Genomic DNA, 17,536 nt, shown 5'->3' with positions numbered 1-17,536 from the left:
ACGTCGTTGTACCTCGTGCCAGGGATGGAGATTTGACGACAAGGACGAGTTCGAAGGCAGCAATGGACATAGGTGTCAGGAACAGCAGAATGATCAGATACCGCTCATGTCTTCTCCAACGGCCGTTCTGATGTCACCATTCCCTACTTTATTTAAATTCCCTCTCCCTTGGGCGGGTGCCCACGTTAACGTTTCCGTGCACTGTGTTGCCCAGTGTGCGCGTGCGTTCAACCGTGACGATATTTTAAGGTGAAGCTTATACACGGCGTTCTTTTTTTCCTATTGCTTCTTGTTCGTCGTTGTCTTCCCTTAACCTCAAGGAACGGCATCATCTCTAGTCACTCTCGTCTCAACAATGGTCTCGATTTCACTACTGCAGTCATGAAGGATCAACGATACGACGACATGATGCCGCGCTGCATAGTGGGCTTCTTGAACTTGACAGCGATGGAAAAAGAGATGCGAAGCGACAATGACACTACTCTTGTTGGTATGGATACGCCGTATTGCGATCCAGACGGAAGTTATGCTCCGAAACAGTGCAAGGATGACAGGTATGCAACAGCACTTGATAGAAACTGTGAACCTCAACGCTGTTACGTGACAACAAAGATACCAAATCACAGTCGAGTAATCATTTATTATATTATATACTATTCTATTACTATTAATGTTTTAGTATTATATAATGTTATTTACTATCTTATTTATATTTTTACTGTTATTTTTATATTATTACTATGTTTTATGTTTTACTATTGCGTTTCCGGAATCATTCTTACGCTGTGTGCGCACCACAATCGATCATCGTACGTGTCTAGCAGAAACTATCTATAAACGCTCATAAACGCCACTTTGTTTGTCTCCTCATCACAAGGCTTTGTGACGGTAAAGTTAAAATACACAACAAAAATCCTGAAAGTTCAGTAAAGTCTGATAGTGGCATAACTATTTTCGCGAGCCCAGTGCTCCATCGTACCTTGAAGTAGTGCTTCCCATCCGGATAAAGGGATCGGAGGAATGCCAGATCTCAAACTACACAGACCACACTAAGTTGAAAATGAATGAAGTGGAACGAAACCGGAACCGTTGACTGCACCCCCGATTACTCTTCTCTTAGGTGTTACTGCGTTCGACCGGATGGGAGACCCTACGACAATCAAGACACCGTTCCCCGGTATTCAGTGGAAGAGCAAGAGATGACTTGCAGTAAGTACTGTCGGCACAGAGTGTCCATAACCGCTGACACGTCGACTCTGCAAACACTATCATATCGCTGCCATTATAAAAGACAACACAGGCCGAAAACAAAAGCAGCGTAAAAGAACCCAAAACAACAGAACTATGCGCATTGCATTACAGTGAACCCTCGTTAATATGACCCCCGATAATCTGACATACGCGCTTTACGACCATACTCTTGGGGAACAATGCAGTGAGACCTCTGCAAATCCCTCCCGTTAATATGACAATTTCGCATTATGACCAAACTTTTCGGGAACAACCGTGGTCATAATAACAAGGGTTCACTGTATATTCCCGACTGTTGAACCCAGTAGAAAGCTACCATCCAGGCGTTCCAGAACGAAGGTCCAAGTCATGCTCATCTTCGATGAAGAATGGCGTAGCTGATAGATAAAAAAGCACAAGCAGTGGGATCACCAACTGCTGTTGGTGCTATTTAAAAGAGCACAGAGGTGTCCCTTTTTCATCTATTTTTTTCGCTGTGGCGTATTCTCTAACGAATAAAGTTAGCTCCTGCGAAAGAGTGACGAGTGCATGTGACCTACGGAGGGCGTGCTAGGCGATCTGTTCTGCACACCTTTAAAACTTCATCCACTCTTGAAAAGAGCGCGTCGGAGAACAACGGAACGTCGTGACGTAACGTGGTCCCCGGGCACGTGACTCGTGACGTAGAGCCGCACACAGTGACGCGCGTGCTGAAAAGAAGGAAACGAATAAAAAACGCACGAGGATTTCTGTACGTCACGCGGGAGTCGTGTCGGCCGTCCGCAGCTGCTTTCTCCGACCGTTCTTTACTCTTTTTTTACACCGCTGACCGAAATTATTTTGCATGGTGGCTCCCGATGGACAGCTGGACAAATGTGAGAGGGTCCGAACCCTCTCACATTTGTCCAGCTGGCCATGTTAAGTGTCACCTCATTGCTTCTTCAGTTACTTAGTTAGTAAATTAGTAGAATAAAGTAAACCCTGGAGCTTTCAGCAACCCACCATGGGTGCTACCGGCTCCATTGCAAGAGCTGTATACAGCAATCAAAACAAATCACAGCGGGATCCCTCACATACTCACAGGCAGACAATCAATAGAACGGGAAAACAATATCGCACACTTCAGATCTACAAAATACGGTGTCAGCAGTTCACACTAAAATGGAGTTCGCACTTAGTCTTCACAATACGGTAGTGAGACCAGTCTCACTCAAGAAGGCTACCAGCAGACGGATTGCCTTTAATTGAAATATGCAACTGCGTATTGCGAGGCAGAAGCAGTGCGTCCGTCCTTCTGTATTTCATTGGCCCCCGGCTACTACGTTACATGATCCCTTCATTCACACGTCACTTCCCTTCACACCCTTCATTCACACGTCACGTTGCCTATAGGTGTTGGAGCCTATAGGTACACGCGACAATCTATACCTACTTTTGACTTCCATGTTTCCAGATTGCTTGCGTGAAAAGGAGTTGTTGAGCAGCGCGGAAGTTCCGATGACCATGCTGATAAGGACGTTCCTGCGACATCGATGCGCTCGCAACGGGAACTACCTTCCACTTCAATGCACCACGTTCTCGTCTTGTCGATGCGTCGACAAGGACGGCTTCCAAAACTCTCCGGACGTCATGGTATCCGAGCGACACAGTTTGCCCTGCTACAAGAGAGAGTACGACCGGTACTTTCGCGAGGAAATCGAAGAATTCGAGTGATGGTGTTTCACGTTGTCGATTAATAAAGGTCTATCAAAGTGTAGACAGAATTATCGGGTGTACTTCCGCGGCATGCCCGTCTACACCCGAGAGTTGTGCTTCGCCACATAACAGCCTTAGAGCCCGCTGTGCCAAATATACCACAGCGACAGGCCTGCCCGTCGTATCCGCCCTGCTTCTCAAATTCTTCCTGTGGGGTGCACACAAGCCGAACTCGTTCTACTGCATGTAACGCCTTACGTCGTAATCCACGCCCCCAACAGATTTCCAACCGGGGAAAACATATTCCCGACACAAGCCCGAACGGCGCATCTGCAGCCAGGCAGACCCCACGGTTCCACCTGTACCTTTTGCTTTAGTTTAGTTGGTACCGTTTAGTTACCTAGCACTTTTCCTTTTTGCATCCGCATGTTGCACTGTATGTTTATCGGATTCCTCCTATGTCCCTTGAAATATTTTCAACGAAAATTAATTATCTCGTACGTCGCTTCAAGCTGGACAAACGAAGCTTGATCCGGTTGTTGAAACCCCCATCGAAGTGCCTGACCTGTAGCCTTCTCCCTAAAACCGCATGGTAAAACTTATCAAGTAAGACAGTACATACCGTTACATCAATTTATATCATATACTGTATGAACTGTACTATCAAAAAGGTATAAAGCGCCGCGGATGTCCCGGTTATGATACGAGAGGGCAGTGACGGTGGGCCTTCATGGCACTCCCAAACTTACATCCGAACGCACGCGCGAACAGCTTGTTCTGCCTCAAGGCCGCATTCACGCGCACTTGCGCTGGAGGCAGCGCTGATCTTCTCCACGATGTTTCGTCGGTGCGCTCACAATTGTCCAACGCGAAATACACGAAGAAGAGCTGGTCGGACGAGAGATGTTCCAGGCCCTTAAGACGGAAGTCTATTCCCCATATCCTCTTCGTAGTGAGCAGGTGTTGGAAAGCTCGGTGAGCCAGTATCACCGCGACGGCTTGTTCCAGAAGGACGTTGCCCTGTATGCGGAGATCGAGGCCACTTCTCAACTGCTGCGGCATCGCTCGAATATCGTCTTCTAGGCATCGGTAAAGAAAGCGCAACCTTTGGTTCGAAGCATGGCTATAGAGTGGAGTGTCATCGAAGTTGCCGTTCGGTCGCAGTACGCGTAGAAGGCTTCTGTAGATGCGGACGGCATAGCGCGCCATGTGGAAGGCAGAGTGTGTGCTGTTGGGAGGTACACTCATGTTCCAAATTCCAACGGGGACATGCATAAACCTGCGCCTGGCGAAGTACTCGACCTAGAAAAATGTGGGCGTGAAATTTCGAATCACTTGCGGGAATCATGAAGACAAATGGAACACGGACAGATATGTCCCTGTTGCGAGTAACTTTTCCCTGCGTTGGAGGTCGTGTAAAGACGGTTACACAGTGTAGTATAGACACCAGTCGACGGGACGAAACTCCTATAACTGCACTTGCAAGCGAATACTTTCACAACAGGGATGCACTCGCAGAAAAAAGGGTGGAGCAGATACACCTTTTAGACGGTAATAGTTGTCGCATATGTTGTGCCTAAAAGGTTGTAAAGTTATACCTGCTACTTACGAATGATAGCGTTACCGCTTCTGATTCGACGAGCGAGGGGGGCGTACGCTTTTTTGTAGCAATTTGGATATATGATAATTGTTTTTACCACCCTTTTACGCCCTTTGTCAGACGCTATGTTGACGTAAGTGGTAACTATAGAAGTTACCACCTTTCCACACCCTTTTTTCCTTATAGTGTGGGATAGCTGTGCAAGAAAGATGACAGAGATGTGACAAAGCAGCTGACCGTTGGCCGATATCTGGGATCAGGGCTCTTATACGGGTTCACCAAATGAGGCTTCAAGAAAAGGGGTTCAGATCTACAACAGTGCAGACCCTGGACTTAGCAAATTGTATTCCCTACTCTGTGACGACCTCCTTCCGATTCATATTCACCCCATTGTCAAAAAATAAAAATTAAAAAATAAAAATAAACCTGTCGGTGCTGCTTAACGAGTCCCGTCCTGTCAACTAGTCCGTGTCGTCGTCCTTGCACCGTATCCTCAAACTGGGCGAAATTATATCCTTAACACCGTACTACACACTCTAAGAAAAAAAATGAGTACTTTTACTCCTTTTGGGGAGTAATTGCATTGCCACAAAAAATAGTCCCTTTCGGGAGTAAATGCAAGGGAGTAAATGAATGTCACAGAGTGGAGACTGCATTTCACGCGCTGTTGTAAGAGTCCCAGGTACATAATTGGTGCGCATGCATGAAAATACTTTGAAGCAAACCGTCAACCATGATATATCGAGTGATATAAAATCTCGCGCCATACCAGGGCACAATTTGCGAAGAAAGATGCGCTAACTGTTTCTTACTCTGTGTGGCTGGAAAATTGCTACGTTGTCTGAGTTATACAGCCTTATGTCGTTCAAATTGACCAGGGCCACATATTTACGTAGACTGTCGCATTCAGGAGACCATTCGCAAAGTTTAGTGACAATTTGCCGTCCTGGGGAGTAAATGTCGGGACTAAATGTTGGGTTAGGGGACCAAAATGGGGAGTAATTGCAGACTAGGGGAGTAGAAGCTGCAATTACTCCCCGTTTTACTCCTTTTTTTCTTAGAGTGCAGGAATTCACCAGCATTCTACTTTGTTCGTAGCTATTTCCGAACCACGCCAAAAAATTGCATTCAGTGATGCGCGATGTTCTGCACATTTGATATATATTTGCGTGGGTTCTGGAAGCTACAAAAAAAAAACTGCTCATCACGAACATACCGAATGTGCGCGACATGACGCTGAAATCACAAAGGGGTGCATGCTCACCTCAACCGCAAGAGCAGATCCTATGTAGCTTTCCTTGGCTACGATTCGCGCCGCAGTTCTCACACGGTCCAGTGTGCTAGGCACTTTTAACAGCGAGGTACGCAGCCGCTTCGCGTGAGTTCTCCAAGTCTTGTCGCTTGAAGCGCGAAGTGGAAAGAAATGTGCCAACTTGAGCGTTTTCTGTAAACGATGTTTAGCGAGGAGAGCTTCCCATTTGCCTCCTCTTACCCCCGTCAACCAGGCAAGCGTTGGCAGATACGCGAGAAAGTGGCTTTCCACTTGTGACGTCCACGTATGAATCAGAGCCAGTTGCCCTAACGCGAGAGACAAGGCTCGCATGTACGTTATCGGAAACACATGCTCCAAGAGCCTGGAGCACAGTCGCTCAGGATCTGTCGGCGTCATCGAGAGTGTCAGCGGAAAGAGATCGATCAACGCGGGAATCCCCAAGAAAGGAGCGAAGTACAGGAGAATCCTAAATGCCAAATAGTCGATGACAGCGGATGAGTAACGGTCGACCGTCCTTGTGACGGAGACAAGGACGTCTCTCGATTCTAACATAATAATCGAAGGAACTTTGTAGAACACTGTTTTCAAGAGCAAGATCACGCCGTGATGCACCTTAGAGGCATTTAGTAGACGTAGTTCTCCTCTGCGAGGCCCAGCAGTTCCAAGAGCAAGTGCCACGTCTACGATGTTCTGCGCGATAGACTCCTCATCAGCACTGGAGTGCGCACGTGTCAAAAAGTCATCGGTGGCTTGTTTCACAGTGTGGAGTATTTGATCGTTGTCCTTCTCCATGTAAATTACGTCTGCAGAATCAATAACCAACAATTTCCCTGTCGGTCTCGAATGAAAAGTGGCTTTGACTAAAGCGTTTATCCCAAAATCCTTCAAGATACGACCAGCCATTAGCCAAATATCCTGCGTGGCAATCTTTTCGCGCCTCATTGGCCAGGTCCCAGAAGGGGTGTACGCTGAGATTATGCTCATAACTTCGGCGTCCTTCTTAGAAGGTTCGGATGTCGTGCAGTCCTCAAGGATCTCTCTAACCAGCTGCATATCCCGTCTGGTAGGGTCTGTCAAAAACTTCAAAGCTCGGTCCTCCAGGTCTTCCACAAGGAGCGTGTCGGTCGAGATGGTAGAACCGAGTCCGGGTTGCCATCGCTCAATGACGTTCTTACACGCATATTCGTAGAAGTTGTCGCACGGGTCTTTTCCCAACGTTCTGTTTAGAAAAAATGCTTCTCGGAGGCAGAATTCGGTCTCACAGATGTACGCTGTTGTTGACGAAGTTGGTCTACGTGGATGATGCAGTAACCCAGGCTGTGGCACGTGTGGTGGCGCAGTCGAAAACGGGGTTGACAAAAACCACCATGAAGGCAAGAAACGTGTTGCCGATGATGAAGCCCACAATGAATCAAAGATGCCGACTGATGCAGTCCAGAACGAGTCAAATGCGTCGACCGATGAGACCGTTGAAGTCGGCGGCGTCGTTAACAAAGTCAACAATGTCGTTGATGAAAGTGATGAAGGCATAGTCAATGGAGTCGATGGTCTAAGCAGCAGTGTTGATGAAGGGGGCGCGGAAGTAGAAGCCTGCGTTGCAACCACTGAAGCCAAAAATGTCGACGACATCGATGCCTTAGTCCCCACCAAGACAGCTGTCGTCAACTTTTCTTCGCTTTCCTTGGCTGGAGTTGCCGTTGTCCGTTGATGGTCCACGAAATATGTATTATGTTCGGTTGTAGCGTTGCCCGAATCTGTGACAGCGCCTTTGAAGTAGCTGATCCAGTCCGAGAACATTTTCCGTGCTCCCTGCCGCGACTGACCTACGGAACTGCTAACTAATAGATAGACAATCCAAATCAAAGATAATGCCACGATAACTAGGACTAGTCCAGTCTCAGGGAACAATGAAGCTGAGCGCTCCAAGTTGAACCTTTCATGTTGTGGTTCGCGTGGCACGTTGGGCTTGGTTTCTACTGCCTCCTGTGTTCCTGTGACGGCTACTACAGGCACTGCCGCTGGTGACACAGCAGGTGCAGAAGGCAAGTAATGATACTCAGGAGTCAAAACAGGATAAACAGGGCGTAACGCTTGCAGATATTGTGCTTCCAAGAGATATTGTTGACCAGCGCCAGGACCCTGTGGAGGTTGGCCTATGAAGATGTCCTCTTCAAGTTGATGCTTTGAACTGGGTACGTTAACCTCTGGACCCCACGCCTGCTCTGACATGGGCGGATTTATTTGGCCTGGTGTCATATGGCTCAGTTGTATACCAGGAGTGGTTTGAACCGAACGTGGAATACCGGCTGCAGCTGGAGACGACGTAATATTAAAGAATGGTTGAGGGGGACAACTTTGCACACAACAAGGTATAGCGGGGCCAGTGTGAGGAGGTGTCGCGTAACTGAGGCCGCCTGAACGTTGTACAGATTGGAGAATCCAAGGTTCAACTTCAGACGGTGTAATACCACCGATCTGTGGGGCAGCGGGGCTTCCTAGCGAACGCGGGATATCTGGTTCAACCCGGTCAGGAGTCACACCCTGCGTACCGCTTTTGCAACCCACTGGGCTCGTTTGTCCCGACCTAACAACGCCATGATCCGATTTACGGCGCGTGACTTGGATCAGATTCCTTATATCTGGGTGCACCTCATCCAGCGTTTGGTGTAGAAGTTCGGCGCCCGTATCTACTTGCTGCAGGGCATCGTGAACGCTTTCTTCCCACGACAATCTTCGACTTCGTACGGATGGGCTTCTTGGTTTTAGCGTAGCGTCGCCAACTACACTTTCCTGTAGTCTAGTGAAATGTGATAGTATTCCATGACCGACACTAGGGGTTCTGGCGATGCCACCGTACTCTTCGACTGCAGGAGGGAGTGACAGCTCAGATGGCCTACTCGCTTGTATTGCAGCATCGCTAACTATACCCTCTTCGAGTCTCTTAAAGGGCGATAGGATGCTAGCATTGATCACGGATGGTGTAACAACGCCTCCACATTCTTCATAAACCTGCGTAGCAGCAGAAACGCGTTTCGCAAGAGGAGGCGGTGTAGTCAAAACGCTACGGTCTCGGAGCAGAGGCGACCTCATCACGGAATCCCGTCCGGTATCAAACGTATACAATTGTGGGAGGGTGTGACAGATATGATCTTCGTCCTGTGGTATTCGCACTTCTATTTCTTTTTCTGCGTCCGAGATAATGAACAGGCACTTCTTTAAAGTTTTCTTTCCCAACCCAAAAGCCGATGTCCCTCTCGACAAGTGTTCAGAAGCTACGCAGAATCCAGCTTTACAACAGTCGCAGTTACATGGCCATCTGTTAAGTTCTCCCACTGATCTTGCGGAACGTGGCTCCGAGCTTGGACGTCCCAGGCTAGGTCTGCCGCATGATCCGCATTGTATCTCGTCCTTCACTTCAGATTCGCGCTTCATGATTTCATTTGCCTCACGCGGAGATTCGCAGATTTCGGCTTCGTACGCTTCTGGCATGGTCACTTCCGGCACTATGTCTTCCACCACCGTGGACGTACTCATCCATTGAGTACCGCCTTCACCAATTCCGCAAGCGAAATGGATCTTCCGTCGCGGTGCTTGGCTAGTGCCAATTATGGTTTCATCGGGTTCGATTACATTACAGACATGAATCTGCTCCTGGTTAGGCATCCCCAGTATGCTCGAGTAGGTCTTGGAACCCTCGTTGTATTCCGCTGAGAATGTTCTGGAGTTTTGTCCACCGATAACACCTTGGGGACCGTGTCCTGTTCCGCCGAGGTATGCTGGCTTCGAATAATCTGAAGGCCATTTCGTTTGAGTATCTTGGTGTATGAGGTGTGTATCTACGCGGTTTCTTCGCATTCGTTCCTCTGGTATACCGTATTCTAAGCCCTGCTGAACTTGTGTCGCGCCTCGCAGATTATCGGCGGTGGTAGCTTTTCGAAGGGGCTGCACCGAAGGCCTCTGCCCTGATGTAAGCAGGGCCCTCCCGTCCACGACAAAAGGCCTGAAGACAGGTTCCCGCCTGGTGTGGGACACTGTTGGTCTCAGAGAGTCGTAACTATAATCTTGGCCGTCCCAGTTCGAAGTACCTGGTATTCCTCGAAAGGAACGTGCCATGAATGCGTCATCCAGAGAAACGTTTGAAAAGGTGCGGTCCAACGGTGGTTCGCTTGCCAAAGGCATTCTTGCAGCCAATACCGGTGTAAACCGAGTTTCGATTGCGCGCGAGGCAGTACTTGGAACACCTGCCTGTGAATGAATTCCGACAAACGCTTGCATTGGTCGTGATCGAAAAGAGAATTGCTGCTGGGGCTTCTCAACGCCTGACTGATTGGGGGCCTCAGTAGGTAATGCAGATATTGGCTGCTTCAATGCCCCCTGAGATGGAGCGCATGCACGAGCATACGCCTCGGCATATCCAGGACCTTGAGAATGAAGTACGACCGAAGAAGGCAATCGAGCTGCCTCGAGAGACTCCGAGGGCAAAGCAGAAGGTATGTTCGTCGGACTTTTTGGCACCGCTGTCTTCACATCCACTTGTGGTGTGCGGTCCCTGCGTAAGACTTCAAGTATGGCCAAAAGAATCTCTCGTTCGTCGTCTGGACTACTAGGACGGTCATCGGCGGACTGCACAGATTCTGTTGACGCTACGGACTCTCCTCTCTTCTTTCGACGCATTTCAACTGCCTTCTTGTCAGGGGGAGCTGCTGCTACACTTTTTGGGGGAACTTGTTCAGATTTAGGAGGCAGTGTCCTATCTTTGATATGAAGTATTTTTAACCTAGGCATATTTCTCTTATCTGGTTTCTTCGTGGATACCACCTTTTTCTCGTCATTCGCCGCATCTGTCTCCGAAAGGGTTTGAAGTTCAGAGGTGACCTCATCTTCGAGCAGGCTTTCTTCCAGCGCGTCGTGTTCCGTATGATCTGCATCAATTTGTTTCTTCGTTGCTGACTTCGAAGTTCTCTCTAGCTTAGTCACCTTAACTGGACGGGTCTGTTTGTCAACTTCTTTTTCTTTCAAGTTAGGTTGCGACTCTGTTTTGCTGGAGCTCGCCGCTTCAAGCTTGCTCGCTGACTCAACGAGCCCGGAAGCGCTGTCAGATTTCTGGAAGGTTGCCCAGCCCAGCGTTGCCCAGCCCGCGACGGAAGAAGCATCGGCCTCAACCGTGGACTTTGCCTCGGATGTGCTAGGTTTTTGTTTCGTCGATTCTGGACACTCAGGCGGCACAGAATTGGGAGGTTCCTCCTTGATGAAGTCGGTGGTTCCCTCGGCGGCGGTAGTGGTGGCTGCCGGCGGTGGTTCCTCCTTGATGAAGCCGGTGGTTCCCTCGGCGGCGGTAGTGGTGGCTCCCGGCGGTGGTTCCTCAGGCGGACTAACTCGCGGTTTGTCCGCCTCATTCGCAGTGTCCTCGACGTGGTGATCAGCCACCTGCCCAGTCATTCCCGGGCTTTCCGACTCTCCGACTTTTCCGGCGACTACGGTGTCGTTTTTGCCAGCTTCGAGTGTCTTGTCACGGTCTTCGTTGCTACTTGGTAGTGTCGATGGTGCGGGGGACGAAACTTCGGATTTCTTTTGTTTCTTCTTTTTCTTGTGTTTTGATTTTTTTTCTTTTTTTTCTTTTTTGCTCTCCGGCTGTTCCGGCAACTTCGTCCCGGTGGGCGCTTCATTAGGTTTCGTTTCTTTTTTCTTTGGTTCCTTGGGACCTTCTGTAGCGGAGGCGTCCTTCTTCGATTTCTTTTTCGATTTCCCCATGATATTCGTTGACTGGATGGCCTTCGAACTTCGCCGTACCCTACGCTGTCAAGTGTACCGGCACCTCACTGCTGTCATCCACATATGCAAAATGCTTCCTCGTCAGGTACTTACTGCTCGCTGTCCAATACGACGTGAGCGAATGCCTTCGGGAAAGACGAGATCTTTCTTCTTCTTCGTCGTCGTCTTTCAGTAGGTCGCGTGATAGAATGGACCGCCAGACACCTTCTTCTTCTTCTTCTTCCCCGTCCTCCTCTCAAAAGATGGCCGTGAGCCACTAAGTATGGCGGGCCATACACTCGCCATACACTAAGGAAAATTATAGCGAATTCGGGTGGTCATTTCGTAGCAACACGGCCGAGCGCTCGGAAATTGCTAGGTCGGCGACCGAGCTGGATCACGTGATCGTTGCCACCCGAACATGATTGCTAGGAATCTAGCGGTTTTAGGTACTTCGATCACGCTAGGGGCGTCGCGATCGCCCGTCTTCGAGTTCTGTCGTCTGCTAAACCACGTGATTTCAACATGCGGGCCAATGAGGGCACTCGCCACCGTTGCAGTGCGGATGTGACGACACCGGATACAATTGAGCAATCTGCTGCTCGCACGTTTTAAGACCGGGCAAAAAAAGTGCTAGCTGGCAAATTCCGAGCGCTCGGAAAGCGCCACGCGAACATGCGAGATTGCTTCATTTTGTTCAAGCGAACATGACTGCTCGAGATCTGGCAAAAAAAAGTTGCTACGAAATGACCACCCGAATTCGCCATTAGTCATCTCGATTGGGTGTAATGGATCATTTCCATGTACGCGTCGCTCCTGGCGGCGAGAGACGACATGATGAGAAGACGACCAAGCAATGATGACAATTTAACACGACGCGGGCGTAGCCGGCATTTTTTGAGGATATAGCAGGATAACATTTGTTTTGAATTGTATAACCTACTCCTGTGGAAGCACGCAACGTGCGACGCACCCAAAAAAAAAAAAACACACACGAAAACTTAAGGCATATTCACAACACGCCATGTTTTCATGCCAACTATCATGGCGACGCTCGTACAGTTCGACTACGCCATAGTTCGACGCAACACATTGCAGGCATGGCGAAGAGATTAAAAGCGCATGCGCACACACAGGCAAAGAGAAAGCTGTTGAGGACGGAGAGCGTGACACGTGAGTTCTTCGTCGCCATCCGCACGGAACCATCTGCCCCGTGCCCCGTGCTATGCGCCACTGCGGAGGAAGACGAAGAAGAAGAAGAACCATCTTTCTTCATGCGCCCAACGGCGCGAATGCAAAGCTCCCGCTTCATTCCGTGATGCTTTTACGGTGGGAAACGGAAGAACCACACACCGACATTTACAAGCTTTTCATGTTTCGGCAGCTGACACATTTAGGTATTGCGAGAAAAAGGCTTCACTCGCAACTCGCATGTTTTCATGTCAACAAACATGGCGGCCGCCGCCAGATGTGGCTGGGCACGCGCATACGCGTACCCAGAAATGGTCCATTACATTTATGCGGCCATGATTATACAGGGTGTCCATATCACTTTTTCCGAGATGAAATCAATTGCAAGTAGCATATGCTGAAGGGCACTCCTTGGGAGGGCATTAGCAAACGCCCAAGGCAATGTCTTGATTAACTTTCGATAATTAACGCTTTAATTATAAAAGCTACGAAGTTGTCCCAATGAGAACATCTGATCTCTTCGATCACCTGATACCGGTGCCGTTCTCCGTACAAAAATCCGTTCGCTAGATCGTCCGCAAAAAAAATTGTTAAGGAACACCTTTTGTTTTTCATTCTTTTGTTCATTGCGCATCTCTAGAGATGCGTCTTTCCTTCACCCCTAATGTGAGAGGATGAAGGAGCGCAGTGGTGCCTCATGCGTCGAAGATGAGCTTTAACTTGCAGACACAAAACAAAAGCAAAGGTATCTGGTGACTCTATCGGAACTGCCCTTATCTTTGGTTGCGTTTTCTGTTTTCCTTTAATCTGTTTCCGGGACGCAAGAGGCGATAGAATGCTCTTTCACCCTCTCATATTGGGGGTGAAGGAAAGACGCATCTCTATAGAGATGCGCAATGAAGAAAAAAAAATTGTGTTCCTTTACGAATTTTTTGCGGACGATCTATCGAACGGATTTTTCTTCTGAAAACGGCTCCGGTATCAGGTGATCGAAGAGGCCAGATGTTCTCATTGGGACAACTTCGTAGCTTTTATAATTAAAAAGTTAATTATTGAAAGTTAATTAAGACATTGCCTTGGGAGTTTGCTAATGCCCCCCTAGGGAGTGCCCTTCAGCATATGCTACATTGCAACTGACTTTACCTGTTGTACCTCGTTTACCTGTTAACTGTTGTACCTCGTGCCAGGGACGGAGAAATGACGACAGGACGAGTTCGAAGGCAGCAAGGGACACAGGTGTCAGGAGCAGCAGGATCATCCGATACCGTTCATGTCTTCTCCAACGGCCGTTCTTATGTCACCATTCCCTACTTTATTTAAATTCCCTCTCCCTTAGGCGGATGCCCACGTTAACGTTTCCGTGCACTGTGTTGCCCAGTGTGCGCGTGCGTTCAACCGTGACGATATTTTAAGGTGAAGCTTATACACGGCGTTCTTTTTTCCCTATTACTTCTTCTTCGTCGTTGTCTTCCCTTAACCTCAAGGAACGGCATCATCTCTAGTCACTCTCGTCTCAACAATGGTCTCGATTTCACTACTGCAGTCATGAAGGATCAACGATACGACGACATGATGCCGCGCTGCATAGTGGACTTCTTGAACTTGACAGCGATGGAAAAAGAGATGCGAAGCGACAATGACACTACTCTTGTTGGTATGGATACGCCGTATTGCGGTGCAGACAGAAGTTATGCTCCGAAACAGTGCAAGGATGACAGGTATGCAACAGCACTTAATAGAAACTGTGAACCTCAACGCTGTTACGTGACAACAAAGATACCAAATCACAGTCGAGTAATCATTTATTATATTATATACTATTATATTACTATTAATGTTTCTAGTATTATATAATGTTATTTACTATTATATTTATATTTTGACTGTTATTTTTATATTATTACTATGTTTTATGTTTTACTATTGCGTTTCCGGAATCATTCTTACGCTGTGTGCGCACCACAATCGATCATCGTACATGTCTAGCAGAAACTATCTATAAACGTTCATAAACGCCACTTTGTTTGTCTCCTCATCACAAGACTTTGTGACGGTAAAGTTGAAATACACAACAAAAATCCTGAAAGTTCAGTAAAGTCTGATAGTGGCAGAACTATTTTCGCGAGCCCAGTGCTCCATCGTACCTTGAATTAGATCTCCCCATCCGGATAAAGCGATCGGAGAAATGCCAGATCTCAAACTATACAGACCACACTAAGTTGAAAATGAATGAAGTGGAACGAAACCGGAACCGTTGACTGCAGCCCGATTACCCTTCTCTTAGGTGTTACTGCGTTCGACCGGATGGGAGACCCTACGACAATCAAGACACCGTTCCCCGGTATTCACTGGAAGAGCAAGAGATGACTTGCAGTAAGTACTGTCGGCACAGAGTGTCCATAACCGCTGACACGTCGACTCTGCAAACACTATCATATCGCTGCCATTATAATAGACAACACAGGCCGATAACAAAAGCAGCGTAAAAGAACCCAAAACAACAGAACTATGCGCATTACATTATATTCCCGACTGTTGAACCCAGTAGAAAGCTACCATCCAGGCGTTCCAGAACGAAGGTCCAAGACATGATCATCTTCGATTAAGAATGGCGCAGTTGATAGATAAAAAAGCACAAGCACTGCGATCACCAGCTGCTATTGGTACTATTTAAAAGAGCACAGAGGTGTCCCTTTTTCATTTATTTTTTTCGCATTGGCGTATTCTGTAACGAATAAAGTTAGCTCATGCGAAAGAACGACGAGTTTATGTGACCTACGGAGGGCGCGCTAGACGATCTGTTCTGCACACCTTTAAGACTTCATCCACTCTTGAAAAGAGCGCGTCGGAGAACAACGGAACGTCGTGACGTAACGTGGTCCCCCGGGCACGTGACTCGTGACGTAGAGCCGCACACAGTGACGCGCGTGCTGAAAAGAAGGAAACGAATAAAAAACGCACGAGGACTTCTGTACGTCACGCGGGAGTCGTGTCGGCCGTCTGCAGCTGCTTTCTCCGACAGTTCTTTACTCTTCTTTTATATACCTGATTGGCCAGCTATAATACACCGCTGACCGAAAATATTTTGCATGGTGGCTCCCGATGGACAGCTGGACAAATGTGAGAGGGTTCGGGGCCATGTTAAGTGTCACCTCATTGCTTCTTCAGTCAGTTAGTTAGTTAGTAAATTAGTAGAATAAAGTAAACCCTGGAGCTTTCAGCAACCCACCATGGGTGCTACCGGCTCCATTGCAAGAGCTGTATACAGCAATCAAAACAAATCACAGCGGGATCCTTCACATACTCACAGGCACACAATCAATAGAACGGGAAAACAACATCGCACACTTCAGATCTACAAAATATGGTGTCAGCAGTTCACACTAAAATAGAGTTCGCACTTAGTCTTCACAATACGGTAATGAGACCAGTCTCACTCAAGAAGGCTACCAGCAGACAGATTGCCTTTAATTGAAATATGCAACTGGGTATTGTGAGGCACAAGTGGTGTGTTCGTCCGTCTGTATTTCATTGGCCCCGGCTACTATGTTACATGATCCCTTCATTCACACATCACTTCCCTTTAGTGTTAGTTTAGTGCTAGTTAGTTTAGTTTAATTTAGTGCTAGCCATGTCACGTCGAGACTGGGAGGTACCCGGGTTCGAATCCCGGTGCCGGCTGTGCTGTCTGGGGTTTCTCCTGGGTTTTCCTCAGACGCTTTCAGACATATGTCGGCACAGTTCCCCTAGAAGTCGGCCCAGGACGCACATTTCCCCAGGGCGTCAGTCGTGACGTTGCCCACATACGTGAGGCCGACAACGGCAAGCCCTTTCGCCATCACCACCACCACCATCACTTCCCTTCATTCACGGGTCACGCAGCAAGTTCCCGGTGTTGGAGCCTATAGGTACACGCGACAATCTATACCTACTTTTGCCTTCCATGTTTTCAGATTGCTTGCGTGAAAAGGAGTTGTTGAGCAACGCGGAAGTTCCGATGACCATGCTGATAAGGACGTTCCTGCGACATCGATGCGCCCGCAACGGGAACTACCTCCCACTCCAATGCACCACGTACTCGTCCTGTCGATGCGTCGACAAGGACGGCTTCCAAAACTCTCCGGACGTCATGGTGTCCGAGCGACACAGTTTGCCCTGCTACAAGAGAGAGTACGACCGGTACTTTCGCGAGGAAATCGAAGAATTCGAGTGACGGTGTTTCACGTTGTCGATTCTCTGTCGATTAATAAAGGTCTATCAAAGTGTAGACAGAGTTATCGGGTGTACTTCCGCGGCATGCCCATCTATACACCCTAGAGTTGTGCTTCGCCACATAACAGGCTTAGAGCCCTCTGTGCCAAATTATACGACAGCGACAGACCTGTCCGTCGTATCCGCCCTGCTTCTCCTCAGATTCTTCCTGTGGGGTGCACACAAGCCGACCTCGTTCTACTGCATGTAACGCCTTACGTCGTAATCCACGCCCCCAACAGATTTCCAACCGGGGAAAACATATTCCGACACAAGCCCGAACGGCGCATCTGCAGCCAGGCAGACCCCACGGGTAGAGCACTGCACGGGCCGACTTTTCCGGGCCCGACCCGGCCCGGGCGCATCGAAAAATCGCCCGACCCGACCCGGGCCCGGACCTTCATATTTTTATGCGGCCCGGCCCGGCCCGGCCCGGCCCGGTGACCCAGTGACTAGAGCCCGGCCCGGCCCGGCGTCTAAGCAAATAGAGCCCGGCCCGGTCCGGCCCGGTGACCCGGCGAGTAAATCCCGGCCTAGTATTTCCA

The 17,536-nt window shown here is 48.7% G+C and overlaps 3 protein-coding genes across 3 annotated transcripts; 2 read left to right on the top strand and 1 right to left on the bottom strand.

The window, feature by feature from the left end:
* The first annotated feature begins 201 nt into the window (after positions 1–201).
* LOC135386261 (thyroglobulin-like) lies at positions 202–2,986 on the top strand. Its single transcript, XM_064616069.1, has 3 exons — positions 202–554; positions 1,121–1,209; positions 2,684–2,986. Exons 1-3 carry the CDS (start codon positions 382–384, stop codon positions 2,941–2,943), a joined length of 522 nt encoding a protein of 173 aa, XP_064472139.1. The 5' UTR covers positions 202–381; the 3' UTR covers positions 2,944–2,986.
* A 568-nt stretch (positions 2,987–3,554) lies between these two features.
* On the bottom strand, positions 3,555–11,772 carry LOC135386254 (uncharacterized). The gene is made up of 2 exons (XM_064616063.1): positions 5,790–11,772; positions 3,555–4,227 (listed from the first exon to the last, which is right to left on the bottom strand). The coding sequence occupies exons 1-2, from the start codon at positions 11,547–11,549 to the stop codon at positions 3,622–3,624; spliced, it is 6,366 nt and encodes a 2,121-aa protein (XP_064472133.1). The 5' UTR covers positions 11,550–11,772; the 3' UTR covers positions 3,555–3,621.
* A 2,516-nt stretch (positions 11,773–14,288) lies between these two features.
* On the top strand, positions 14,289–17,007 carry LOC135384174 (thyroglobulin-like). Its single transcript, XM_064613396.1, has 3 exons — positions 14,289–14,458; positions 15,025–15,113; positions 16,694–17,007. Exons 1-3 carry the CDS (start codon positions 14,310–14,312, stop codon positions 16,951–16,953), a joined length of 498 nt encoding a protein of 165 aa, XP_064469466.1. The 5' UTR covers positions 14,289–14,309; the 3' UTR covers positions 16,954–17,007.
* Positions 17,008–17,536: the final 529 nt, after the last annotated feature.

The sequence above is a fragment of the Ornithodoros turicata genome, chromosome 2, assembly GCF_037126465.1.
Source record: "Ornithodoros turicata isolate Travis chromosome 2, ASM3712646v1, whole genome shotgun sequence".
NCBI classification, from domain to species: domain Eukaryota; kingdom Metazoa; phylum Arthropoda; class Arachnida; order Ixodida; family Argasidae; genus Ornithodoros; species Ornithodoros turicata.
Note: the sequence above shows the minus strand (reverse complement) of the source record. Positions and strands in the feature narration are given on the sequence as shown.

Excerpts from the sequence above, each read along its gene's own strand:
- LOC135386261 (XM_064616069.1), top strand. The coding sequence starts at position 382 with ATGAAGGATCAACGATACGACGACATGATGCCGCGCTGCATAGTGGGC. Across the intron at positions 555-1,120 it reads AAACAGTGCAAGGATGACAG|GTGTTACTGCGTTCGACCGG; the intron begins GTATGCAACAGC and ends CTCTTCTCTTAG. Across the intron at positions 1,210-2,683 it reads AGAGCAAGAGATGACTTGCA|ATTGCTTGCGTGAAAAGGAG; the intron begins GTAAGTACTGTC and ends CCATGTTTCCAG.
- LOC135386254 (XM_064616063.1), bottom strand. The coding sequence starts at position 11,549 with ATGGGGAAATCGAAAAAGAAATCGAAGAAGGACGCCTCCGCTACAGAA. Across the intron at positions 4,228-5,789 it reads GATCTGCTCTTGCGGTTGAG|GTCGAGTACTTCGCCAGGCG; the intron begins GTGAGCATGCAC and ends ACATTTTTCTAG.
- LOC135384174 (XM_064613396.1), top strand. The coding sequence starts at position 14,310 with ATGATGCCGCGCTGCATAGTGGACTTCTTGAACTTGACAGCGATGGAA. Across the intron at positions 14,459-15,024 it reads AAACAGTGCAAGGATGACAG|GTGTTACTGCGTTCGACCGG; the intron begins GTATGCAACAGC and ends CCCTTCTCTTAG. Across the intron at positions 15,114-16,693 it reads AGAGCAAGAGATGACTTGCA|ATTGCTTGCGTGAAAAGGAG; the intron begins GTAAGTACTGTC and ends CCATGTTTTCAG.